Source organism: Anneissia japonica, unplaced genomic scaffold (assembly GCF_011630105.1).
Source record: "Anneissia japonica isolate Jap-2015-1 unplaced genomic scaffold, ASM1163010v1 scaffold287748_len1686314_cov196, whole genome shotgun sequence".
NCBI lineage: Eukaryota > Metazoa > Echinodermata > Crinoidea > Comatulida > Comatulidae > Anneissia > Anneissia japonica.
In genome coordinates, this window is record NW_022727190.1 from 633,488 (window position 1) to 661,360 (window position 27,873).

General features: G+C 35.8%; 2 protein-coding genes across 3 annotated transcripts; both read left to right on the top strand.

The window, feature by feature from the left end:
• Window positions 1-12,184, top strand: LOC117113528 (monocarboxylate transporter 10-like). The gene is made up of 5 exons (XM_033256888.1): window positions 1-213; window positions 5,251-5,328; window positions 5,681-6,027; window positions 8,224-8,590; window positions 9,713-12,184. Exons 1-5 carry the CDS (start codon window positions 54-56, stop codon window positions 10,024-10,026), a joined length of 1,266 nt encoding a protein of 421 aa, XP_033112779.1. The 5' UTR covers window positions 1-53; the 3' UTR covers window positions 10,027-12,184.
• A 3,227-nt stretch (window positions 12,185-15,411) lies between these two features.
• Window positions 15,412-27,644, top strand: LOC117113594. 2 transcript variants are annotated; one of them, XM_033256984.1, is made up of 10 exons: window positions 15,414-15,497; window positions 17,658-17,757; window positions 18,375-18,497; window positions 20,313-20,467; window positions 20,798-20,869; window positions 21,664-23,808; window positions 24,143-24,262; window positions 25,548-25,619; window positions 25,974-26,041; window positions 26,346-27,644. In XM_033256984.1, exons 2-10 carry the CDS (start codon window positions 17,660-17,662, stop codon window positions 26,472-26,474), a joined length of 2,982 nt encoding a protein of 993 aa, XP_033112875.1. In that variant the 5' UTR covers window positions 15,414-15,497; window positions 17,658-17,659; the 3' UTR covers window positions 26,475-27,644. The 2 variants fall into 2 exon arrangements, with proteins under 2 accessions (XP_033112876.1, XP_033112875.1); XM_033256985.1 differs by lacking the exon at window positions 24,143-24,262 and having other exon boundaries at window positions 15,412-15,497.
• The last annotated feature ends 229 nt before the right edge of the window (window positions 27,645-27,873 follow it).

Genomic DNA, 27,873 nt, shown 5'->3' on the forward strand with positions numbered 1-27,873 from the left:
CAGCTGATCGACTTGTGAAGAGGCCGGTTGTCACACAACGGTAAACAAGCAAGATGAACGGTGAATTCCAACCTCCCGAGGGAGGCTGGGGATGGGTCGTCTGCCTAGCGTCTACTTGGACAAACGGAACAGTATTTGGGATATTAAACTGCTTTGGTGTACTCTTAATTCAAATTCTAAACGAGATAGAAAACGTCAATTTAACAACGGCATGTAAGTACTGTAGTCCCATCTCTATGGCGGTAGGCTAGGACTATTGTTCTTTTAGTAATACGACGACCAGTCCAAGGACATAGATAGTGTCTTATGGATGGAGTAGCTATAATTACAGAAATTTATAGGCCTAATCTTCCCAATATTGTTACCACAAGGCTAGTTTCCGTGGTTTAAGCATGGTTTACGTTCCTTCTTGCAGTTCCTTGCACAATGTTATCCTTTTGTGATAGGGCAATAAATGAAAAACGTCCGCATAATTTCTCCATAGATTAGTAGGCCTATCATTCATAGGCCTGCCAGTGCATGGAGGTAGTTTAATTTGTATTCTTCCGTGGACAGCTACATCCATTTCAAATCATGTTTCCCAAAAGGATTCTAAACGGAATTACGATACCATATTATCTGTCGTCATTAAAGAAATCGTCTCATAACATTTATCTCTATGATTCTATTCAATTTTTTTTCTCCAGATAATTATTACTCTTTATGTTTTTTTTTGTTTGTATGTTCGTAGTACCATTTATTTAATCATGGTTTATCATTCAAGGACAAAATATTCAAAAAATAATATTTTAATATTACTACCATGCGGTGTCGGACCAGGTCGGACAAATAATAATGAATGACTCTACCGGTTTTTTTTTTCTGATTGCACAAGAAATCGTATCATGTCGTAATTGATCATGATAGGACACTTTACAACTGATCTTCGATTATTATGTCAATAAACTATAAACGTATAGTATTAAGTAGGCCTTTTCCTTCCTTCATGGCCTAATACGTAATATTAGGACAGTATAGGGCATAGAAGACGTTATACGGTCTATGGTTATGGTATCCTCCCGTATTCCATTGTGATACTGGTATCCAACTTAAAAAATGATAGCGTGACAGAAACGATGATTATCAGGCGATTCACCATAAACCGTCAACTTTTCTCGCTATTGTGCCACACTAATATTGACACTAGGCAACAGCACAATAGGCCTACAATAATTCGAAACTGATAAATAGTGTGTACACAGAGTTATCAATATAAATTTCTTGTGGATGACAGTCTTTCCAGATAGCAAATTTCTATTTTTTTACGTGAACGTAACCAGCCTAAATTGTTATAGGTCGCTTAAAGGAGCAGTTATTTGTAATACTGATTAACCAACTGATTAACTAATTTTATGATTTTGTTAATAATAACCCATGACCACTGAGCACAGCTGGCACACGCAATTTATTACGCGTCGGTGACTATAATATCAAATTAGATAGGAGAAGTGATGATTTGCGTATGGTATGGTATCTCTCTGACCATAGAAAACATATTCTATTTTCTCTATGCTCTGACACACAGTAGCTTGGTTTCCATACAATCGCTACACGCTATCGACGACGGCTTTCGGTGATGCTGATTGGTCGGTCAACGATTGCACTGAAAACACTGCGACAGTTTAGCGATATTAATGAAACCAGACTTAATCTAATTTAAAGTGTGGTACCCTTTGTAATATAGGCCTACTTCCTTCTGGTCGTATACAAATCCTGTATGTCAGGTGATATCGGCCTACACTGTAAACAAAGGTTTACTATTCCCACAATGACCCGGTCTATATTCTTCTTTTATGCAAAACAAATATTAAAATGACGTTAAAACTTCGTTCGAATGATCAAATCAACAATTGAGTACAATCAATCAATTAAAATGTCTTTTTTGCAAATAGTAATTATATCTTTTATAATAGGCCTATAACAGTTTTGAATATCTTGATTGGTGGTTGTTCACCCTTCATCATACGATTATTTTATTGCGAAATACATCCGATTAATGTTGAAATATGCAATTCCCTTTATAAGTGAAACTCGTCAAAATACTTCCTTCTACGAATTACTGTATTTATAATAGGCCTCCTCCTAAGTGAAATGTCATCTTAAAACTCGTAATTTTCTGAGACCTTTGTTTATGAGAGATCGGTTTCAACGATGTACAGTACCGTATGTAAAAACTACGGTACTATATAGAAAGTCTTAATGTATATGACAATAAATTATGTGTATGGTCAAATACATCATCATTCTCATCGTCATCACTATAATCATCATCTTCATCAACATCATCATCATCATCATCATCATCATCATCATTCCTCTTGCATTCTATTGGTGGATAGGGCCTTATGAATTCACACTACCTCTATGAAGCCTACAGTATTTATGTTTCTTCATAATACGCTTTAAGTCTACAGTACATTTTCCATTCCTTATACACTAACGGGAAGTCACTGAACTTTAGGATTACAATCATAATTTAAATACAATAGTTCGATGTTTATTGTGCCGTTTCGTGTTACTGTTAAGTCTACTACTTGAAATCAACTATTAGCTCTGATTGTCATGCTGGGGGATTTACGGTTTGGTGGTACTGTGTGTGCTAAACCGTAGAGAGATCGTTGATCCAATTATATCATCTGCTCTTCCTTGAAATGCAAGATATTTCGGATGAGACGTTTAAAGGCCTGTTTTTACTTGCATGGTCCAATCACCACCAAAAGGACCTCTAAAATAAAAGAAATAAGAGGTTTTTACACGATTCGATAGTGATTTATCATGTATACGATAAACAACATATTTTGACAAATCTGAATTTATCGTGTATACAATAAAAAAATATTTTGACAAATTTATTCAGATTTGTCAAAATATGTTGTTTATCGTATACATGATAAATCATTATCGATCTTCTCTTATTTCTTTTATTTTCTATATGAGCAATTGTTTTTTAGCTTTTTTTTCAATCATACCATTGTTATTTGGAAACAACAATGGAATATTGATTTGAAAAATTACAGAGGAATGACCTCAATATTGACCTATGGATTTTTTGAACAAAGGGGCGACTTTGCGCCATGCATGATGCTGTGGTCATCTTTGTTGGCCTTGCATCTCCACTTTTTGCAAATCAACTTGAATTAGTTTGAGCATGGCTCCACGGTTTTAGACACACTGAGTATCTCGGTGGGGGATTTTTAGGCGTTTACATTTTCTCACTTTATTCCTAACATATTGAAGAAATTATTTACATAAATGATCCTCAATACTCAAAAAAGTAATGCCGGAATAAGTACTATTAGGCCTATTATTTGACAATCAGGGCTTATACGCAAGCGTTGAACAGCTTTTCGGTTGTGACGTCAAACGTTTATAGCGCCAGAGATAAGCACGTATATAAGCACAGGCAAATAATACTGTATAGCCTAAAAATTAATATGGGTGTATTTTACCATTTTTCTTGTACTTCAAGTACTGAATATAGGTTTGAATTTGTAATGAAAATAATCTAAGCTTAGTTTGCTTTTATCGATACTTTTATTTTGTGGTATTCGGTATTGTTCGACATTTTTCGGGACACTTTTTGAGTGACCGTACCAATTGTTGAGTATTTTATTTGTGGTAAATTGATGAGTACCGTAGCTTTTAGTCCCGTCCACAGTAATAGCGCTAGATCACGACGGCATGCGAAGTACAATAAGAGGTACCGTATCAATTCGCAAGCACAAAGCTGTAGTCTGATTGGTCCACAGTAGGCTTAGCACTTTCTCGCGCAGGAGTTGGCTGCAGCCAGCTTTTGTAGTACGATTGCGCGCGTCTGATTGAAACGTTGGCCAATCACAGAAAATACGTATCTCTCCATTAATTAAACACAATACCATGAATCGTTTGGCTGTTTGCCTAATAATAAAAATAATTTATTTATAATGCGCACATCCCCACCAAAGCGTGCTAACATTAATTTTTTCCTGGACACTAGATGTTTGTACTCCGGGGCCTAATAAACATATCAAATTATTAAATTATATTAGAATTGCTTACGGTATGTTATTTGGGATGTAGTTCCCTGTGTATGGTTGTGGCTCAAACTCTTAATTAATTAATCAATTAATTAATGTAATTTGTTTAGTCAGGGTTCAACATCCTCGCAGTGCAAGTCCATTATGTTCTTGCCAAAGCAATTTTGCGTTTCTCTATCTATCCATAAGTACGAGGAGGTTCGAGTGCCAAAGCTGATTTATTCCATGCAGTGTCACTTATGAAATACTCTATAGGGAAGCTGAGTACATGGTCCTTTTGTTGTACTAAGCGCAATAAATACACATTAATTATTATATTATTATTATTTGTTTTTCAATTGATTATTAGAAACTATTCTCCTCACTATCCCACCCATTGCACACACAACTGGCTATAATTGTCAAACCATGACATTTATCGGGAGCAAAGCAAAGAAGGTCTAACCCTCTGACGACGACAGAGCATAGCAACACAATGACGACTGGCCCCCTCTTATTGGTATTTTATCGTAAACATTCAAACATATAAAATAGGCCTATTAACTGGCCAATGTGACACACGAGTGCTTTTGTGTTTGTATTCTGTTGCTTACATGTATGTTGACCTTGTTAGCACAAACTTGGGAAATCGATATCCCATCTTCTGGTCCCCCGCTGACGTTTTGCTATACATATTCCATCATTTATTGGCCTCACAGAACATGCGCACTAGACACGGAAGGCAAAGTATTTTTGTTTATGATGGAAATCGTCACGGAGTGCTTTCCCATTGTTATCGATATCCTCATAATGTTTTTCTAACCATGGTAATACAGTAATAATTAATGCAAGTTTATATACACCAATTTCACAAAATAATTATCATGAGCTATTGACCTTGTTAGTACAAACTTGGGAAATCGATATCCCATCTTCTGGCCCCCCGCTCACGTTTTGCTATACATATTCCATCCTTTATTGGCCTCACAGAACATGCGCACTAGACACAGAAGGCAAAGTGTTTATCATGGAATTCGTCACGGAGTGCTTTCCCATAGTTATCGATATCCTCATAATGTTTTTCTAACCATGGTAATAATAATTAATGCAAGTTTATATACACCAATTTCACAAAATAATTATCATGAGCAATAAGTTAATCGTGGAGGGTAATTAGTGTGATGTAAATGATGATTTTTATTATTCAATTTTATAGGTAATTTGTTTCATATGCCAATTGGCCAAATTGCCAAACGAGAATATCGGTATATCGGTTTTAGTAGAACTGCCTCATGTAACATTCGTACCTATTTGAAACCAAACTTTTTACCGATATAATTTATCTTGTTTATGAAAGATCATTGCGAACTTTTGCATCGTCATAGTATGAGGGGGTGTGTTCCTTATCTGTTCTGATACAATTGTGCTCACATCTCCTTTGATTAATGAACTCATGTTATCTTCGTTGTCGTCAAAGTATTTTAAATTTGCTTTATGAATACTAGGGTACCGGTAACTAACCTTATATCCGTTTCACCAGGAAAGAGCTATAGATCCAAACTATCACAAATCATCGGTAGGCCTATTGTATTATATGTAGGCTTATGTAATATTATTATTCCTTTCTAGATGTGTATAAGAGACAGTTAGCCATTATTTTAAGAAGAAAATGGGACTTGTCAACGGATTAGTTACTACCGGAAGTGCGATATTCACTATTGTTTTACCAATGGTAATGCGAACGATCCAGGATAAATATGGATTACAAAAAACCTTGCAATTTCTCGGACTGCTGGTATCCGTCTTAATTCCTTGTGCATGCGTGTATACACCGCTTAATTTAAACGAACAATCGACAGAGATTTCGGACTCAAAAAGACCTAGAACAAGAAGAAAGATTGATTGCACTATTTGGAGAGTTCGAGACTTCTTGGTTTGGGCAATAGCAACGCCAGTCAGTTTGTTTGGCTACTTCGTGCCCTTCGTACATCTGGTAGGTTTTTATCCCTTGGTTCAAAATCAGTGGCGTCTAGTTTGAAGAGTGGTGTGGGAAGGTGGGGAGTGGGGGCGAAGCTTAAGTGGGGTTCTCGGTAATGAGGGGAATTAGCAAATACGGTGATTTTTAACTACTTGAACTTAATATTTTGCTTGGTAATTTTCATTGTGAGTGGGGGGGGGGGCGCAAGTTTTTTTAGGTGTGGAGTTCTCCTCAAATTGAATAAATTACGTTAATCTTTGAAAAAAATAAATAAAATAGAGCAAAGACTGAAAGAACAGTAGATACATGACCAATTATACAATTCATTACTAAATTCAACCATTTACAACATGTTTACATTTTATCCCAACCTCGTTAATAAATGTTATACTATTAACAATATTTAAATTATAATTTATCAAGTAAATGGTATCATAAACATGTGAGTAATCGGTTTATTATTATAAACATAAACACGCAATGAAACAGTACCGTCACATTAAACAAGTTATACAACTTGTAGGCCTATACAAAACAAACATTAAATGAATCGGCGCATCGTCACTGTAGACGGTACTAGAAAAATGAGCAAAATTGTAATCATTGGCAAAATGAGTATACAAAGCTTATCACTTGTTATAAATATTATAATATATTTATTATTTAAATTATAATTCAAGAAAATACGATCATAAAGGGAGTATTCAGTCAATTGTTAATAGGGCCTTCCTTGACTTAATATTTTTTTAAATGTATAAGTAATTATTTCAAATGTAATTTAATTTCTTTCTTTAATTTTAATTTCCTAATCTCAGTCTTCCTAAAATTAGTGTTCTATATTTCCTTTCCAAAAGTTAATAGGGCCTATTTGCAAAAATGGTTTTGTTAATCGTATATCGTCAATATCGTATATAATGATTTGCTTAACGCTTGTCCAGAAGTGGACATTTTTAGTACCGGTAATTCATTAGCGGTTTTTAAGTAACTTGCCTCGGTTTACATTTCTGAGTAATTTTTAAAAGTTTTATTTTAAAATATGTATTACCTTTGTTATATTATATTATTTTCCGTACTTGTATTCTCTTCTGGAAAAGTAAGTGCAATGATTTTTAATTATCTCGTAATCCGTCTGTAATGTTTCATGTTTTTTTACAAGCCTGTAATTGGCAATTATTGTTTTCGCTGTTGGGTTTTATAAATAAATAAAATAAAAATAAACAAAATAATATGATTTGATGATTTACTATAAACACGCGAAAAACAGAACACGGAGGTACAAAGTAGCAACTCCTTTCAACGATTGGTTTATCTGCTAATCTGTAATTATTATATTTCAAAGAATTACCATGAACAGGATCAAAGTTTCAAATATATTCATTAAAGATTAGGCCTAGTTTTCTTATTCAAACACGTTCCATTCTTCACAGAAGTCATTATCTCGTCGTTCAGTGTCTCAGCGATGATGTCCAAATCAAAAGCTTAGTGTTCTAATCATGAAGCTGACCAGTTTGTGTCGACTCCTACAGTAGGACACGGCCGTCAAGTGCTGCCCTGGGTTCCGGGGTTGGACTTCTAAGAGCACCTACGGTGGTATAGTGGTTTCCTAGGGGTCCAGTTCGATTGGGGAGTGTTATGGCGTAAGCATCCAGAATCATAGTAATCATCATCATCATCATCATCATCATCATCATCACCATCATCATCATCATCATTCATGTCAACTATAAAAACGTAAAAAGAAAAACAAAATTGGCGACCGATCGAACTTGATTTCCAAATATATTTGTGCATGGGCAACACAGCATTATGAATATACTATAACATATTAATATAATTTTAATATAAAATATAATTTTGATTATTATTTTAATGTAAGTCGTGGGAACAGCGATGAAATATATAATATATTATTTATTATGGTGGTCTCATTTAAGTCGTCACACAGTACTGCAGAATAATCCAGAAATAACCATATTTTTTCGCCCCTTGGTACGGGAGTATTGCAAGCTCACGGAAATGTATATCTCAATGCAATGCTTTATTAATATATCATTTGTCACCATGCCTCGGTTACGTTGTTTTCTGCTCTCGTACGGTAACATTTATATTTGATCTTCAACCGACTATAGTATTAGAGCTATTTAGCAGCTCATCTCTCTTAGTATCTTCATCTTCGTATAAACGGTTTACAATTGTTTTTTTCTCTTTCAGATAAACCACACGAATTTGATTCTTCCTAATGCGAATGCCGAGGTGTTGATCGCTTTGATGGGTGCTACATCGGGAGTTGGGCGACTGATCTTCGGACCAGTTAGTGACTTATCATGGGTCAATCCTTTAAGACTTCAACAAATCGCATTCTTAGTCATCGGGGTCATTTCAACTTTAATTCCAGTTTGTAACAAGTTTTATATGCTTGCTATTGGCGTGTGTATCATGGGGATCTTTGACGGATGTTTCGTTTCCATGATGGGTCCAGTAGCGTTTAATGTCGTCGGCAAGGACCGGATGTCTCAGGCACTTGGATATGTTCTTGGTCTGATGAGCATACCAATGATGGTTGGACCTCCTGTTGCAGGTGAGCATAATAATATCACAACTACCTTTCCAACAAGCCGTAAAATATATAATATTCTAACCGTCCCATGTGTTTAAATATGGCCGCTCATCTCCTTGAGTGGTACAGCACTCATTCGCGCGAATGACAGAGGACGACTAGTGATTCATCTCGTAGTTTTAAGTGTTCATGTCTGTGTTAGAGGTCAAGCCACATTATAGAATAAAACAATTCAATTGAATTTGGTTTTGTTAAGCCTAACCTCAAATTAACTGAGGATTTGCCTCGGAGGGGCAGGAAATGAAGCGAATCCAACTTATGACACCGGCACTAAATGATTAATTGATTGATTGATTGATTGATTGATTGATTGATTGATAGATTTATTGTTTAGATGTGGCCATACCGTTGTACTGGGCCGTGTGACTACCTGGGCCTCCACAGTTCATGTCAACGGTTGGGCTTACCGCTTTCATGTTTATATGTAAAACGCAATAAGTAGGCCTACTGTAAATAGTGAAGTATAAAGAATTTTTTTTATTTTATTTTTTTTAATTTTCTTTATTTTACGAAAATGTACGAAAATCTGGCTAACTCACATCAGGGATATTAATGGTTGGGGATACATATGGTATGAATCATGTCTAGTACTTCTTTTATTTGCTTTCAATGTGTCTACTTGGTAAAAATGAGAAAGTATTGGCTGTTTCCCATTGACCAGCTTATATATAAAATATAACAGAATGCATTTTGTGACGGCATAATGGGATATCATTGATCTCAAGTGAACGCCAGCAGCAGTTATTCTGTCAACGGATCCCGTCAATGACGGTCATGTGACTTCTGTGCCCTCATTCTCATTTTTTCAAAACATAAGTAATTTTTTTAAATACTTGACCTTATAGGTACAGTGCCCTTTAACCATCGAAGATAGTCATGTTGATGTTTTTTGTGTTGTGCTTTGTTTACGCATCTCTGTTATCATAAAAGATTCACTGCGTTATGAAATGTTGATACACTAGTTGTTTAATGATAAGACATATTCCTGGTTCTGTATACCTTATCAAGTGTTTTCCCAATAATATGTTGGTCAGTCTTAATTATTAATCTTGATTTCCTTTCTTGTTTATGTTTATTTTTTAGGAGCAATCTTTTCCTACACGGGAACGTATGAGTTTGCGTTTTATTACGCAGGAGCGCCGCCCATCATTGGCGCCTGTATACTCTTTTTAGTGCGACCATCAAGAGATGTCGTACCAGGCCACTTGGAAGAGGACCCTGAATTGGACAGCAGTCGGTTTTACGATAAGAAGCGCGAAATAGATGAAGGTAGTAGCAGCTGTAGCTCCTCCTCATACACCAACAAGCATGCTTACGGAAACGAGAGCTTTGCCAATGACAGGATAAGAGAAGACTCTACGTTTCTCCTTGTAACTGACAAGGTATCCGTGGTGTGAAGCTTACACGTGACTACATTGACTAATGATGGGATTTCTGCTCCATTCTTTACAAATATCCAGGTAGATGGGAATTCAAGAGTGACAGGCCCTTTCATATCAATTTTTGAAAATAGTCAATGTGATTTAAATGAAGATGGTAGCCTATTCTTATTAACACTTACGAAAAAGAGATGCGACGAATCGAGTCGGAGATGTCATGGTACCACCTTTCTATTGATTATATAGCGCCTCATGACCACACTCATATACCTTATTGATTTTCGGTACGGATAACCATCTTTTGGGTCTTTACATTCGTGTGAAAACGCTGGACGTGTGATTCCATTTTCTGCAATATTGAAAGGTTAAGGACTAGGCGTAAATTGTATGGTGCATTTTGATTATGATCTTAATTATTATTAATATTTCCGGTCAATGGCACGCGTTTTGTTAATGTGACTATATTTGATTAAAACGAACTCGATTACTGACGTAGGCAAGGCCTATTACAGTGTTTCCAAGAATTCGTATCAAATACTTCAACGAATTATTAACAAATAATCAAACATATGCATAGGCTACGGTACCTATTATATCTGGAGGAAAGAAGCTTATTGTCCTCTGTGGTTATATTATGTATACACATGGAGAAATCATTCAAAATCGCCATTATACCCAGGGAGATTTAAACATTTATTTTTACATCTCCTTGTTACATCTATGCCAATGTATTAATCTTATTTTTTATACCGGAATATATTAATCAATCACAGACATTTATTTTTGTATAGTGCCAAAAAATAGTATCGGCATCAACAAATTTGAGCTAAGATATGATTTCGTTATTGACGATCTGTAAGCAGACATTATTCAGTGGACATTTCCGCTAAGCCCCGCCCCTTGGATTTTGTTGCTAAGGTCCCCACAACTACATTTACAATGTAAAAACATACGCGAAAACGTTTGTTTGACAACACGTGTGTTTGATGTGAGACACGCGCGTATTCCTGGCCCCGGCTGATTGGTCAGTTTGATTGACACACCGGAAAAGTCCATTTACAAATACATGAAATCAATCATAACTCAATCAACTTTATTTTATCAATATTATGATACAGGCAGGAAAACCATAATAGAAAATGTACAACACAAACTATTATTATCAGCCTAAATACAATTTACAAATAAAAAAACACTGGCTATGAGGTTCAATTGCCGGTTTAAAAATATCACTATTACGACATGTCATAAACACACTGAGAATGGAAACAAAAACAAATGTCAAATTCAGCCTACAATACTCAATACTTTTGAAACAACATTTTGTTTAAGCGACCTAAATCATTAATTGTGATATCATAGTATAAAAAAATAGAATGTATATTGTGCAATTGTTTTCGTAATTATGTGTTATTTATTTGGGCATATCTGTTATCAATCAAGGTTAAAATCATGCACTGTGTGCTTCGAATTTAGCGATTCTTTACGAATATATTTTCGTGGATGTTTGGCCATTTTCATTGCTGAAATCCATGTTAACTTTCACTAGAACAAGCGTTGGTACTGTACATACTTTGTACAATAGGCACATTGTAATTTAAGAGTTCTATAGTTCGAGTAAAACTCATCAGTTTTTGCAACGTTTGTAGATATGATGTTTTCAAATTCGCGTTTACCACTTTAGTTTCCACAATAATTACAATACAAACCAAAGTAAATCAACCAACAAGACTTTTCATATTGTGAAACATGAAAACATCTTTGGAAAATGAAAGCAAACGTTGAGTAATTCTCTGCCCACACTATCGTGTTTTATGTACTGAGAGTGTAATATGACGTCATAATGTAGATAATGACATCATCATGCCGATAAATGGGTGTGATGTAACGTCATCATACCTATATGGGCATATCACGGATAGCGGATACTTTGTCACATAAAGGTCGATAAGGGTTGTGGTAGCACTTGAGAGAGAACTCATGGATACAAATCATGGGATAAACAAATGGGATGGGAACAAATCACTGTATAAATATATATAAATAGTTATATATTTCTGAAGATGGAAGGTGTAAATTATATAGGCCTAAGCCTAATTTAAAATTTATATTGAGCTCTATTTCAAAATATGGCATTTTGAGTAAATATATGATCATGCATAATGATCAGAACACAGATTGTGTATTTTTTTTTTATTTGATCGTGTGATTATTATAGATCAACTGTTTCTGACGTCTACTACGCATACGTAAAACCCATATTGAAAACACTTGATCCTGAACTATCAGTTCGGTACCGGTAGTTCTAATAAGTAACTTTAAGTACTTAACCTCATTTTTTGTCCGAAGTTTTGGAAAGGGCGGTATTGCTTCATTGGCTGAGTATCTCTGACAAAAATCACATAAGGCCTACTGAGAGGTACAGTGACTTTCACGTTGGAGATCGCAAAACTGTACAACTAGAAAAGAACAAAACACAACGCATTGAAATAAATATCATTGGAGACCAGTTAGTCCCGTCAAACCCCGCTGTAGATCTACTCGAAGAATTGAAACAGAAAGCATAGGAAAAAGCCATATTGAGACACAGATAAACACATACTGAGAAAGCAAATATGACTACGTGTGGTATCTCATGTTAGCAGTCAACATATCAGTGGCGGATTCAAAATGTTTTGCCGGGGTGGCGCGAGTAGTCCAAAGGGGCGCTTAACCCCTAGTCGAAAGAGGGAGCTTTTGGGATGTTTCCTTACCTATTCGATTTAAATTTTTTATTCGATTTGATTGGCAGCTGAATTGGTACCTGAATTACATCAAATTTATAATTAAAAATGCTTACACTAAAAAGACCATACAATAAAAAAAAAACACCACACAATTCAATATACACGAATACATTTTCGATTAAAATTACGAAGTTATTAATAATATTGAAATATAATAAAATGAAGTACGAATGAAGACACAAGTAAGAAGAGAAACATTAAACTTCTTGGGAGATAATGAATAAAAATGTATGAGAGGATATAAAAATACAACAAGACACAACAATAAACCATAATAACTTTTAAAAATTGCACGACCAATCAAATTGAGAAAATTAATTATTTTTACAAATTGATAATTATAGAACGTTAAACATTAGTTATTTTACAAATTGATCATTATATAAACATTATTAAGTTAAATATTGTTATTTAAGAATTAACAGATTGAACAGGTTGCTAGTAAAATTAAAATTAAATAGAAAAAAAAATATTATAAATAAAAAAAAAAATATTGCAAGTAGAAAGGTGGTTATGCCCTTTTAAAGCTTAGGATTTTTAACCATTTTTATATCTTATCTAAATGATTTACATTTGGTTAGTGATTTTTTAGCTGCTGTCGGAAAAGCGCCCATTTACCACCCATGGATCAATGCGATCGGTTGAAACAGTCGACCAGCATAAGTTTGTTTCTATTATAATAGAGATTGCTTTGACTACTAGATTCCAACAATATCAAGACAAGACAAATGTAGGCCTAATCCTGATTGTATTGGTTCAATGCTCATGTGTATATTTAAGTGAAGAAAAACAGTACTTTCTTTTCAAAACAAATGAATACGTGGATGAACTACAAAAAGTGCAACGTTGATTTTTTTTCAGAAGGGTATCGTACTTTTATGGAGGACTCTGGGGAGATGATTCTTCTTCCGATTTTGGGCCTAGATGTCTTCCGCGGGTCATTCGGTGTAAGCACCAAGGATAACCCACGACAGTCCGAAGAAGACTTATTTCCAGTGGGATCTGGTTGGTCAGTACAACGGGAAACAATCCCCTACACTTTTACCGAAGAATGGGGCAATAACACTGTACCAGCTTATAAACTGTCTCATTCTAAAGACGGTGAGTTGCATTTCAGCCCTCCAGCTGAAACACATGAGAGCAGCGATGGGAATTGAACCAAAGACCCAGAGATCTTCACGGTACATATTTGGTCAAGTATGTTGCTCCATCTGGCTTTGGGAGACCACGAGGGGAAACTGTAACAGGGGCAAGGGTTGGTGTGGGCGAAGTGCGAGAAAGATTGCGGCGATGGCGCAAACAAATTTTTTGGGGGCCCTGTCAATCTGGAGGGGCCCATTATTAGGGGACCAATGCTTGCCATTTGAGGGCCCATGATATTTAAAAAATATATTGAAAAAAACATGCTACCTGCAATTTCTATGGCCCCTTGGTAAGCTTGGACCCCGGTATCTCCCCCACCCCCTCTCGGTGGCACTGTGTACACCAGATTACTCTATCCCATGCTTGACGTCGGTATGGCCATGGAAATAGCCATGAAATCAACTGAAGGAAAATAGAAACTACCTGTATTTTAATTATATTATTCTATCTTAAAGACATTAAAAATTACTGTATACTTTTGGCCTCTTAGGCCTATATTATAGAATTTTATTGTAACATGGAGGGAAAATGAAATGTGTTAAAGATGTTAGGTACTCAGAACCCCAGATGGCGCACTTTTGGATTATCGCTTGTACAGTCATTATTTTCTGGACAGGCCAGAATTAATAATAGGCTATTATCATCAGTTTTGACTGGAAACTAGTTCCATTATTCTTTCTTGCCAAAAACTTTCGTCTATCAGCATGTCTAAAGATAGTTTTTGTTGATTCTATTCAATTTGCAATCCCTTTTGAGAAAGGGCACATGACGAATGCTCCGCTCATCCAGGATGATAAAACATCATTTGTCATATTTTTTATAACGCCAAAAAACCTTAGCATCGCCCAGTACGCATGCGTATCACCCACCGCTGCTAAGAGATGCACACGGATCAAATTTTCTTCTTTTTTCCCCCCGAATATTTTACAGCCCACGAGTAGTAAGTGATAGTACGTCATATTGGGTAAAATATATATTTTTAATACTTTTTCTAACTCAAAAACCTATCAATTTCCACTCCACTTAAAAAATCTCTAAGCTTAGCTCTATAGGCATACAACCAGTGGCGTATCTAGGGGAGGATGCTGGTTCTTTTACGGCCTGACTCGATAATTTTTAGACCTAAGCATTGCAGTACAGAATAGATGTGATTAATTGTATTTACGTGACGTAAGCAACTTGCAAAACAGGTACTGATTTTCGGTGGTTTTTGGCTGTTTTTTTTCGTTGTTATCAAATATCCAGCCTTAAAAAGTAGCGGAATGTGGTCGTGATATATAGAAGCCCCAGTGTATGAGATATCCTGCCAGCGGTTTCAGAGGAGATAGGGGAAAGTTACGCGGTAATGCAAAGTGGGTATTTTTTAACTACAGAGGGCGGAATTTATTATTTTCGTACTGTCAGTGTTGTAGGTGCGCAAAATACCTACTTATGCATTTTTGCGCACATTGTATAGTGTAACAATGGCGACTGACACTGTCGACTGACACTGTGCTTCTAATTGGAGATTATTAGATGTTCATGTACTAATTTTATAAAAATGAATACGGATATTGAAGGGTAATATCGTATACATGTACCAACATATCACGATACTGTGACGTGTGTGTGACTGTTAAATTGTTGTATTGTTTTAAAAGGACATACTGCGACGAGGCTAATAGTAATAGATAATTAGAACATCGAATTTCTCATCATCGCTAGCCCTTGCGTCAGTTTGTTGTCATTTGTGAGTGCCCCGTTATTAAATCCTTCCTTCATGTATGACTAACTAAGCCTACCTAGGCCTAGAGCCGGACCTAAGATAGGCCTAACTAGGCCGTGCTATATTTTTAGACAGAAGTGTAAAGTAAATATACATAAGTAGGCCTATAAGTAAAGGTCTAGGCCTAGCGGCTAGCCTAATTCTTCCAATAGCATCTTATGTTATGCAGTAAACCTTTTTTTATTTGGCTGTATTGTAGGCCTACGCCCAAATTATTAGGATTAGGCCTAGAAAAAATTATATACTGTAGGCCTAGTACTACTAGAGTAGGCCTAGCTAGGGCCCTAGGCCTAAAATGGCCCAGACATAGTACTAGGCCTAGGTTAGGCCTGTTACAATTTGGTATTAGGCGTGGCGGCCCTAGCCCCAGTCCTTGGCCTAAACTAAATAAGTAATAGTCATAATATTACAGTATTAACAATAAATAAATAATACTTAATATAATAGGAGGCCAGCTAGGCCCGTAGGTCTAGGTACTGAGTTGAGAGTGTGATGTGAATGGCAGAACATAACATAAAGCTAGGAACACAATGCGCTGTATGATGATCGGCCAACAAATCCACTTCTTTTAGTCTTTTCCATCTGCTGATTGTCGCTATCTGAGTGAATCATTAAACATCCATTGTACTAGCCTAGCTAGGCCCTAATTGTGTTGCGTTTGGCTGAAGACTGTCGGCGAGGTGTGTCCAGCTTAAATTTTCTGTGTCGGTGCATGATTGAATCACAAGTAAATTTTAAGTCGCCTTGTTTTGATGGTATCTGACCAGTTCATCGAAATCAAGTTTTCCGAAACCCCATTTGCCGAGTTTAGGCAACTTTGCCGAATCCAGTTGGAATCCACTTCTCCGAAAACACAAAATCCCAGTTGGCCGAAACCTGGTTTGCCGAACCCATTTTGCCAAATTTTTCCGTCACCGTCGTACAAAAGCGCAGCACGCTACTATTTTGAACTAATAATGTAATAACGGCAATTTAGGCAAAACCGAATGTAAACTAAGACTTAACAAACATAGTTAAAGACCATGAAAAGGGCTTCCCGTTGCTCACCACTTCAATTTACCGAGCCATACTATCAGTGATTTAGGCACCAATTTACTATTTTGAACTAAGTGTAATAACGGCAATTATGTAGGCGAAACCGAATGTAAATTTAGACTTAACAACCACAAAAAATTAGTTAAAGACCATCAAAAAGACTTCCCTGTTGCTCACCACTTTAATTTACTGAGCCATACTATAAATGATTTAGGCTTTATAATATTAGGCACCAATTTTAAATCTACTAAGGCTAGAAGATGTGCTGAGATCCTGTTGGTTCCTCTGATCTTTAATCTTAATGTTAATTGTTTAAACAAAGTTTTATGAGTGAATATTTTTATATATACCAGTGTATTCTGTATTTTGTATAGCACACCATTTTGGGTTTGTGCACTCTTACTTATATGCATAATCAGTCTACCATGTCACACAGGGCTGACCCAAGCCATGTTTGAGTCAGTCATGTCTTTCATTCTTGAAATTCTGAGCTGCACTGGTGAGATCTAACAAAACCCAAAACAGTACTGTCTGAAGAGAGTATTTCATTATGAATTTTTTGCTGCAGTTATTGTTTCAATGCTTTAAACTGGATTCGGCAAACTGGGTTTCATTGTTTTTGAGTTGGTAAATTAGCACTCGTAAACTGGGATTTGGCAAAGTGGTCTCGGCAATCTGGCATTCGGCAAATTGGATTTCGACCATCTGGCCTAGATCCGTTTTGATAACATGCAATATAGTTTATTTTAAAATGTGATATCAACCTAACAGTTGGCATTAATTATTAACTTATTAATTATTGTACCGGTTGCTAATAGATGTAGCTTGGTAGGAGCATATCCAGATGTAAGCATGGAGGTATAGTATTACTATAGTGAAGCAAGGATAATTGTTAAAGTGAATTGTCGTTTGTCACATAGAAATGACCGTTTGGGTAAACTTGCAACCAACTTCATCTCTTAGAACAAGTGTTGATGTTACACCAAAAACTACGATGTTAAACACTGGAGGAGCTTATTCGTATCCTTTTCAATATAGAAGTAGTATTTTGAAATTTAATGTAATGCAGTAATAATTTTTATAAGTCATCAGTTGACATCATCGTTGTAGCTCCAACACTATTTTCCTATCCCAAATTGTGCACTATATTGTGCATTACTCATTATTATTTTAACTGACCACTTACATTGTGAATAATGGATCCAAATGATCGACAATACAGTATTATTAACAACACAAATTCATTGATCTTTTATCATTGGAAGTTAATATTTATTCGATTTAGATGAAGATTTTTCTGTAGTTTATGACAGATGTATTATATAGTGTAAACCTAAAGCTATTTTAAATTGTTCTATAATTAAATCTAGTACTGTCATGGATGGCACAGCTGTCACAAATAAACCCCACTCCTTAAATATTGTTGCTAAGCGCCCACAAAACAACAGTGTAAAAACATGCACAAACATACATGCGTTTGTAGGACAACACATGTGTTTGTCAGACATGCGCATACTCCTAGCCCTGTTCTCATTGGTCAGTTGTTCAATTTGATTGACACACCTGAAAGGTCCATTAAAGTACATAATAATATTTTTATTAAAATTCATCATTTTTTCCTAACTGTTGATCATTAGTTCAAAGTTCAAAGCCCTGGAGAAGGAACGATTTGATAAACTGCGAAGCACCAATCAGGTGGAACAAGTGACAGTTCAAGATAGAGCTCGTTCTTTATCATTGGAAACCAATAGGAGAAGGAGGTTAGTTTAAAAAAGAAAAAAGAAAAGCTTTATTATTGAGTTTCTATCATTGTTACTTACATATAGACTTCATGACACTGGTTAAACTGATATAATAATTTTGTGAGTCAATTGGCTGAGCGGTTAGCAGGGGCGCCACAAGCTACAGCCATAATATCGGCGCTGGTTCAAACGGGACGCTCGCCTGTGGTTCTGGTGGTAGAACAAGTCTTCTCGGATAAGGACTATAAACCGTAGGCCCAGTGTATACAATGGCTCATGTGCACTATAAAGAACCCTGTACATCCTTTCAAGAAGAGTAGGGGGATACCCCAGTGTACTGGAACCGATAGCTCCTGCGGTGGACTATCAGAGTTGCTGGTACCGGGTTACGGGGTAGCACAGACACGAAGGGACCATAAGGGGTGAAGAAAGTCATTGATCAAATTCCAAGTCCACACATCAAGCGCCCTGAGCATCTTATGTTAGATGGATTTGGCGCTATATAAAACTACACTATTATTACCATACACAATAAGTTACAGTCAAGCAGTACCTAATATGCTGTAGGCTAATTGTTGCAGACCAAATCAGTTACTACCAGTAGATGTATGTAGTGGGCTATCCACAAATTTGTGAAATTAAAGGTTGACAAACCTTGTTTTATGACTCTGCAGTTCTGTTTCATTTCAGTCATGTAAACAAAAGCAAAAATCAACATTCTTCAAATATTATAGTTTTTATTTGAGTTAGTGATAGTGAAATACCTCATTAAGTGAAGTAGAGCAAAGAATGTTCAGCCAGGCCTAGAGGCAACAGCAAAACAAGGAATTACTCTCTCTGTTGTTGTTGCTCTAATAGTCATAGTATAGATCTTCTGTTGACAGACGGAAGGAAGGCGTAATCAAGGGGACTGTAGTATTTCTTTTTCCTGTTTTAACTATTCTCTTCCTGTTTTGGAATTCCATGCACCACAGCCTGTGCTTACCCATGTTATTTATAGATTATTGTGTCGTTGTCTGGCTATTGTAGTGGCCTTCTTTTGTGTGTAAAAGTACAGTGAGATGGATGATAGTCCGGATCCTGTGGAGAAGACGACGAAGAAGTATTTCTATAGGAATTGGTAACAAAATTAACTATCTAGCTTTAAAGCAGCTTTTTTTTTTTCTAGTAGAGGTGCAATATTAAGGGTTGAAGTTTTTAAATAGCATTTTTATTCTGAAGATTTTCATATTATGATTTTTATTTGTTGTTTCTGCTACTTGATGACTTGACTTGACTGTTCTGTAAAGGTTAATTTGCTCTGAATTAGTAACTGTTAGATAAAGAAATGCTCACATCCACAGCAGTAACTGTACATTATGATTGAATCTATTAGAGCATTACATCTCCCTGATTAGAGCACCTGTTTGATATGTTAAAGGCTTAGTGGTGGAAATCCCACAGTTGTGAACTAGTAGTTATGTTACTGTAATTTTGTTCTCCTACTTCAGTCATGCTGTTGACACTACATCCACAGTAAATACAGTAGCTGTCTCTTATACACATCTAGATGTGTATAAGAGACAGTTGATAAACTGCGAAGCACCAATCAGGTGGAACAAGTGACAGTTCAAGATAGAGCTCCATTATCTGAGGGGGCTCTAGCTTGCAAAATTAAGTAATATGAGGTGATTTTTATCTACTTGAGCATAATTTGTTTGCTTTTAACATTTTCAATGTGGGAGTGGGGAGGGCATGAGCTTTATTTTGGCGGAGCGTGGTCCACCATACTCCGCTCAGCAAATGTAGTCAAAGATGTGTGATTTAATTGAGTTTATTTTGTTCTCTCTGTAGGGCACTTGAGCTTAAGAAGAAGTTAGAAGCACAGAAAGAAGCCAGAAGGAGACAGGAAATCTTAGATGACCGGAAACAGAGGCAGAATGAAGCAACACAGAAGTACCAACGTTTGAAAAGCGCCACTCACAGGAAAACAGAGGATAAAGTGCGAGGTATGTGTTATAGTGGTCTAACCTGAGAGCTTAATAGACAGAAGTTTAAAATAAATGACACATTCACCAGACAAGGAAATAAGCGTCTTACCTTTGCCTTTGATTTTATAAGAATTTGCTTCCTCTTGACTCACAGAAGTACCCAACATGATTCCTACCTTAGGTTAAATGTTATGTTATTGTATTTTGTAATGTTTATTAGAACATAGTCTTTTTGATTGACACCCCTAGAGTGTACAATATAAACTGTAGTTTCCCGTCCCCATTCCTATTGTTTTGCATTATTGTGATATTTGATTTACATTCTATTAATATCTCTGTCTTTGCAAGGGGCCAACCATGGCTTAGGAAGGGCATATGACTTAGGATTATATACTCATCCCTCAAACACAGGAACAAATGGTAAATTTATGATATACTTCTGCCATTCTGTCTTAACACTGGTTATTTGTACAGTATGTATTTTTTATTCAATTATTCATTTCTCATCCATGTATTCATTCATTTGTTTATCTGTTCATTTTTTATACTTTTGTTCATTCATTCATTCATTCATTTATTCATTCATTCATTTTTTTCATTTAATCATTCATTTATTTTTTATAAACCTAATTCTATATTCATAATAAGTTTAAAACTTGATATATATTTTGATTTTTGAATTTATCACTTTTGTATTTTTATGTTATACCTGGACCACAACAAAATCCAATGCCTTTGCATTGAGCATGCAATCCAGTATAAGAAAAGTTGAATAAATAAATAAATAAGTAAATAATTTCATAATAATTGAAAGGACACTTTGTGGTAAAATTTTGTTGAGTATTGTAACACAATCTCATTGAATATTGAATGTTTGAGTACTGGTTACGTAAGGCATGTGGATTCAAGGATTGGGGGACAGTAGGTACAGGCCTTTTTCTTACTGCTGAAATTTCCATTTTCATTACTAACATTGAGCCTGATACAATGGCTGCACAATCTGAATCAGATTTAGTGAGTGTGTGCAAGTTCCGTTCGAAAAGTTGACTATGCCCATAAAAATAAATTTTACAATTGTTATTCATTTTCGTATTCATTTTAGTATTACAGTATAATTTTAGTATGTACTGCATAGATGTACTTCAAAATGTTCTCTACATTTAATAAGATCACCAAAAAAAAACAAACTAATCATTTCAATTTGTATTCTGTAGGTACATCAAGACACACACCTGGTTTAGATGATGCCCTGAGAGCAGTACGTGGGTCACCAGGTTTGGCTTTTAAACACCATGAACTGGAAGTTACGTACCCCCAGTCACAAAGCACCAGTGCACAGTCCAACTACCCCTACTACCAGTCTACAATGCATAGTCAACTGACCAACGGACACACACAGTATGTCAATCAACAGGGGTTGTCTGGAATCAGTAACCCCCAACCCATGAATTTGAATGGGAGGGGGGTAAATTACCATGGCCTTCCCCCTTCAGCTACATCACACAATACTAGTGGGTACCCTGGTAGGGATGGTGCAACTGTTAAATCAATCTATGAAAAACAAATTGAAGACCAACAAAGGAACATTGTGGAACAAAGTCAAAAATCTTTGCATGAGTTTAACAAAGCGATTTTGAATGAAGCAGAGAGGCCGCTGAGAAGGAGCAGTAGCTGCTCCAGTGTGGACAGTCTAGAGGAGCAAGACAATACGAAAGGAATACCAGTCTCCAAAGCATACTCAACCAGTGTGCTGCCCTCATCTACTCACACAAGTAATTTTACATCTTACAGAAATGGAGTAAATGGTACGTCGACAGTAACACACACACCTTATTTAGGAGGATTTGATTATAAGTCTTTGAACTCGAGCACAAAACCTGTGCAAAATAGTGAACATTCTGGATTGGATCAAAATACTGGTGGTGAGATCAGGTTGGAAGAGACTAATGAAGCTGATGTTGTTCAGGACCAAGTGGATGTCAATCCTAGGTTGTTGAACTCGTCATCAAGTGCCAAAAATCGGATGGATCATGTCTTGAGAAATCATGCTAGTACAAAGCCATATACGACAACAAGAACTGCAGTTGCATGGGCTTCACCACAGGTTGAACACAGTGATAAAAATTCAAATACTGTGGTTGCCCCTCACTTGCATCCATTTTCAGCTAAGACGACAGCAACTTTGTACACAGTTGAACCTCCATCGAATTTTCAATACAAAGTTGATGTTGCCAGTCGGGCTAGCAAACCTGAGCATTATGTTGAGAATGCAGGTACAGCACCAAGATCTGAAAGAACTGTTGCACAAGTGAAGATATCCCCAGAAACTTCACATACTGTAGATCAGGTTGTCGATGCAGAGGCAGGATCTAGCAAAAAGGTCACACAAGCACCAAAAAGTATTTTGAAAAAAGGTAATGTTACTGCTAAGAACAGCGCAATGACAAGCCAAAGGTATGGCAACTATACCATGAGCCGTTTGGGTGGTGCCAAAGTTGTAGACAGTTTGGAACTGCGGAAAGCATCAAGCATGTCGGACATCTCTCCTTCAAAGAAGGGTATACGATGGGCTGACTTAGAGTACAAGAGGTCTGATAGTGATGATGATCACTATGGGCCTTCGAACGGACAAATTAGTGCACAAATCTTCAATAAGAAAAGCGCAGATCAGGCTGACACAAGCTCTAGGCCCACATCTGCCAAGGTGATGAGTCGAAACAGAGTAAGTACTACCCAGGAAAACAGAATATCTAGTGCAGGCTCAATTAACAGATCTTCTGTGTCTAGGCCTAGATCATCTGCCATACGGCAACCTGTTCATTCTACCAGTGACAAGGAGCCAAATAACGAAACAAATAATGTTGGTGCTAATGGTAATAAAAGTGTTGCAAGCGCCAATGGAAAAGCGGTTTATGGACCTAATGGTATACGTTTGGACAGGACACCAACTGATGATGAAATTAATTGGCTATGGGACAAAGTAAGAACATGTTTGAATGTTCGTGAAGAGCAAGGAACAACAGCTCCGGTTCCTGTCGCTCAGAAGCCACCTACCGGAAAACCACCATCTACATCATCTCAGTATGCTGATGGAAAACGACCTAGTGCTATCCGTACTAAACCACCCATGCCATCAGCGTTAGTGCCTCAGAGTAATAATAGTACATACCCTCGTCGGCGCACGAGCAGTGACACAGCCAGCAGTTTCTTACGACGTACCGCCCTGCTCCAGCAGCGACGCCAGCATGCCGCATCTCTTCGAGGTCAAAATACAAGAACATCGCATCATAATGAACCAATGGGTAGTGCAGATGTGCCATCATTTACAATGAATGATCGACAAAAAAACGGAGAGGAAGGTTGGTTTAATTATCATTAAGATTTAACCCAAATTTTAAAAATTTGTTTAATACACTTAATTGCATGCAAGTCAATGTGGAGGAAGTGGCCAGAAATAATAATGTTGCAAAACTTAATTACATTTTCCCATTTCAATTTTTCTTTTGATTTTAACTTCTGCTTGTATCACTACACCATTACAATTTATTTAGTTCATTAATGTGGTAGATTATAATAATAAGTCTATTAAATTTCACAAACTTTGCCATTTCTTGGAGAGACAAATGAGTTTTTTTTCCACTTTTTGTTCAATTCATTTTTACATTGCTTTTCATTTCTCTTTTGCACGCATAGTGAGTGACAGTTTGATGTTGTTCCAAAGAGCTGAACGTTTAGCTCAAGATGACTTGAGTGAAACGGAGATTGCAGCGGCAATAGAACAGCCGCAGCGGTGCACTAGGCCAGAGATGAAAGGTAGACATCTCGTTCCCCTCTTAGCATGTACAAAACTTTTTTAAATGAAATAGATTTATTCGAATAGTTTCATTTTGCTTGCTTATTGTAGCTGTAGAACTGTTTTATGTTTAAGTGCCAGTGACAAATAATATTTTTCTAACTGGTGCTATACAAATTCTTCAATTTATTATTATTTATTTTATCGATTATATACCAAGCAAAACGGATGTAAACTTACTGCGAGCTTTCATTGATGTTATCAACATGACTTAGTTAGACTATGTTAGCTTGGTTTATTATCGATAAAAGAAATACATCATTATTGTAGGTGGCTTCTCTTACCTGTTTTGATATAAATATTTGTTATTATTATTTTTTATTATTATTCAAATCTCACCAACAATTAAATTGTGTTCTGAGTATCACTGTGGCAAAAGGCTATTTTAGAATGAGTGAATGCTTAAAGAAACTACCCCCTCTTTAGTTTATAATGACCTTCCCCCTTCTTTTGTTTACCATTGATACTATAGCAACAACTCTTTTATTGCTTAAGATGTAATGAGAAAAAAAAAATAGTTTAGGATTAAAACTTTAGCTTGGTGGTCGTCACCATTCAAGGCCATGGTGCTGGGTTCAAATCCAGTAAAAGTGCATAATTTTCCTCACAGCTAAAATCAACTCCACTTCTCAATCAGACTTTTAGTTCATAAAGCATCACATGTTTCCTTTTGTAGTTGGTGAGATTCTTGGATGCAGTGCATGTTTTAAAGATTTAGGATGCCATTTCTCCCTTTTATCTACTTACCGTATATATATATGGACAACAGATTGATTGGTCAGATTTGATTAACTGTAATTTAATACTACTGTATTTAGTAAATCTTGAAAATGCATCAACAAATATAATCAACATTGTAAAAAGAAGCAATTACAAAATACTGTAATCTTCTTACTCTAAGCTCTTAATCTTTTTAAATATTTTAAAATCTTTTTTAAATGTCTTTAAACTTTATTGAAAAGAAGTCTTTTATTCAGCCATTTCTAAAATGATCATTCTTTAGTTATTCACAAAATATTGCTAATATTTTGCATACTGGTCTTTCATTTTTTGCAGTACTTTTTGCCAGCTGCAAATTCTGTCTCACATCTGTCAGAATTATATATTTTTTTAGGTGGGATTCTACTATAATATATTTATATTTTTTTTTCCCTCAAAATATTTCACCATTACAAGAATGATTCATTTGTTTGTATTAAAAATTATATTGTCTAGAGTGAAACGTATATGAATTTTGTCCTCTAGGACCTAGCACCCTCTCCATGGAAGAACAAAGACTGTTGGAATCACTGGACCGTTTGAATGAAAGATTAAGAAGTATGTACTGTATTTTCAAATTATCTTGTTTATTGAAAGAACTTATTTGATCTTTTTTAATGGCTGATAGTTTATTTTTTTGAGAAGTGGTCAGTTTACTTAATGACCTTTCTATCTTCACTTGACCAACTGGTCATTTTCACTTGATCAACTGGTCATATTCACTTGCCAAACTTGTCATTTTCACTTGACCAATACCAGTGCCATTTACTCTTGAAACAACAAGTAGTTTTTAATTTGACTTCTAACTCATGAATTCCACTCAATCAACTGGGTGTCTTTGCTTGACAAGCTGGTCAAGTTTACTTGACCACCTGGCCATTTTCACTAACTGGGCCATTTGCATCTTTTCAGTAACTACAGAAGCCACGTCACACCTTAGTACAACCTATGCTCCATTCAGTCACAAGGTTTCCACAGCTGTACGTATTATTATTTAACATCTGTACTCGCATTTTTAAGTATTTATCGGGCATTTTTGCGTCTCTTATGCTTGAGCTGCTAAATACTGCAGTTTGCTGATCTCTAATACAGTACAGTAGTTGTATATTGAATATATAGATAAATAAAAGAAGAACAGGATTGTATGATATTGAAAGAATAGATGTGTCCCAAACCAATTTAAAAATTATATTATTAAAGATGCTTTTTGTATTTTAAATTATAATTTGACAATTATGCATTTTGTTTTATATAAATGATGAATTTTCCTGATGTTTTTTATAGGGTAGTGGATTCCGGGGACATCGTCCTCTCAGTTCTACCATCAGGACAGCAACTGATATTGGACACCGGAAACCTCACACCAGAACACTGTCCGCAGACAGAGCAAGTGGAAGAACATATTATCGTTAATAAGTTATATAGAAGAATTATTGTACAGTACTGTGTATTTAGGATGAAGAGATATATTTAAATAATTATATGCCTTGATTTTTTTTTTTCAGTGGTGCTTCAGGACTTTAGTTATTATTGGATACAACTGGACTGTGTCCTATTCAGTGTTTTTTTTTAAGCTAGGCTTCAGTAAGATTTCATCTGGTTCATTAAGCACTATTAATTCATTGTGTAGATGTAATGTGAAACGTTGGATATCCAGGTTTTTTCATTGCATGCACTTGGTTGTCTCGACTCATTACGCGTTAATTACATTGATCTATGCTCTAGTTGTACTGTCCTTATAATAATGCATGACTTTTAAATTGATGTCAAAATGACAGATGGGGAAAGACAACCCCTCCAGCTTAGATCCCTTATGTCATGTAATGTTTTTTTATCCCATTCATCTGGCAATGCTAAATTAAAACATGGAATTTACAATGTGCCTTTAGGCTACTCTTCACTGTTCTACTTTCAGCATTGGAGCTTCATGGCCTTTGAGTGACTTATTATGCATATTAGCAACCATAGTAATTCCTTTTTGTCCTGGAGAATTAGATCCTTATTAAGGTAATTTGTAGTGAAGTGATCAATTGTCGATTTACTTGTCATCAAATAAGGGACATGATTGCCTTTACATTTTTCATGATAAAATATTTGTTATGGTGTGCGAATAATGCAGTCCTCTGCATGATACAATTATCATTTTGTTCAAGGATATCAGTGCAATTTGTGTTTTATTTGACTTGTAAAATATCTTTCATAAATCATTGTACATTATTAAGAATATGTTGTGTTTTAAACATTCCCTTTTTGACGTAAGGGAAAAACGTGCACAGATATGTTTGTGTACTCAGTGAAGCTTTATCTTGGTTGGTGGTTACTGTGCTTGCTTTCTAATGCCTAAAGTTCTGTCAAAGCCATGATTTTTCTTATGATGATTATAACATTCTCTCTCTATTCGATAAATCCAAACTTATATATATATATATATATATGTATATATATATATATATATATATATTTATTTATTTATATAGGACAACGTTCGTTGAAAGCTATGCTACACGTTGTATTATTATGTCCTTTATTCGAACACTGTATTTACCATTCTTTGATTAAATTAATAAGTTAACAGTGTTAACGGCTACCTTGATTTATATTATATGCAACTATTTTGTGTAATAGAGTGTATCTGGCGGTTATTTGTATCTGTTCATTAAGCCTCTGTAGTCTAATGGTTATGACACTCGCCTTGATAGCAAGAGGTCGCTTGTTCAAATCCCATCAGGGGCATTTTGTTACACAATTTATTTATTTATTTTTTAAAATTTATTCGTTGAGAGTTATGCTACACGATATTACCATGTCATTT

Excerpts from the sequence above, each read along its gene's own strand:
- LOC117113528 (XM_033256888.1), top strand. The coding sequence starts at position 54 with ATGAACGGTGAATTCCAACCTCCCGAGGGAGGCTGGGGATGGGTCGTC. Across the intron at positions 214-5,250 it reads CGTCAATTTAACAACGGCAT|GTAATTTGTTTCATATGCCA; the intron begins GTAAGTACTGTA and ends TCAATTTTATAG. Across the intron at positions 5,329-5,680 it reads TTTTAGTAGAACTGCCTCAT|TTAGCCATTATTTTAAGAAG; the intron begins GTAACATTCGTA and ends TATAAGAGACAG.
- LOC117113594 (XM_033256984.1), top strand. The coding sequence starts at position 17,660 with ATGACCGTTTGGGTAAACTTGCAACCAACTTCATCTCTTAGAACAAGT. Across the intron at positions 18,498-20,312 it reads GAAACCAATAGGAGAAGGAG|GGCACTTGAGCTTAAGAAGA; the intron begins GTTAGTTTAAAA and ends TTCTCTCTGTAG. Across the intron at positions 25,620-25,973 it reads TTTGAATGAAAGATTAAGAA|TAACTACAGAAGCCACGTCA; the intron begins GTATGTACTGTA and ends GCATCTTTTCAG.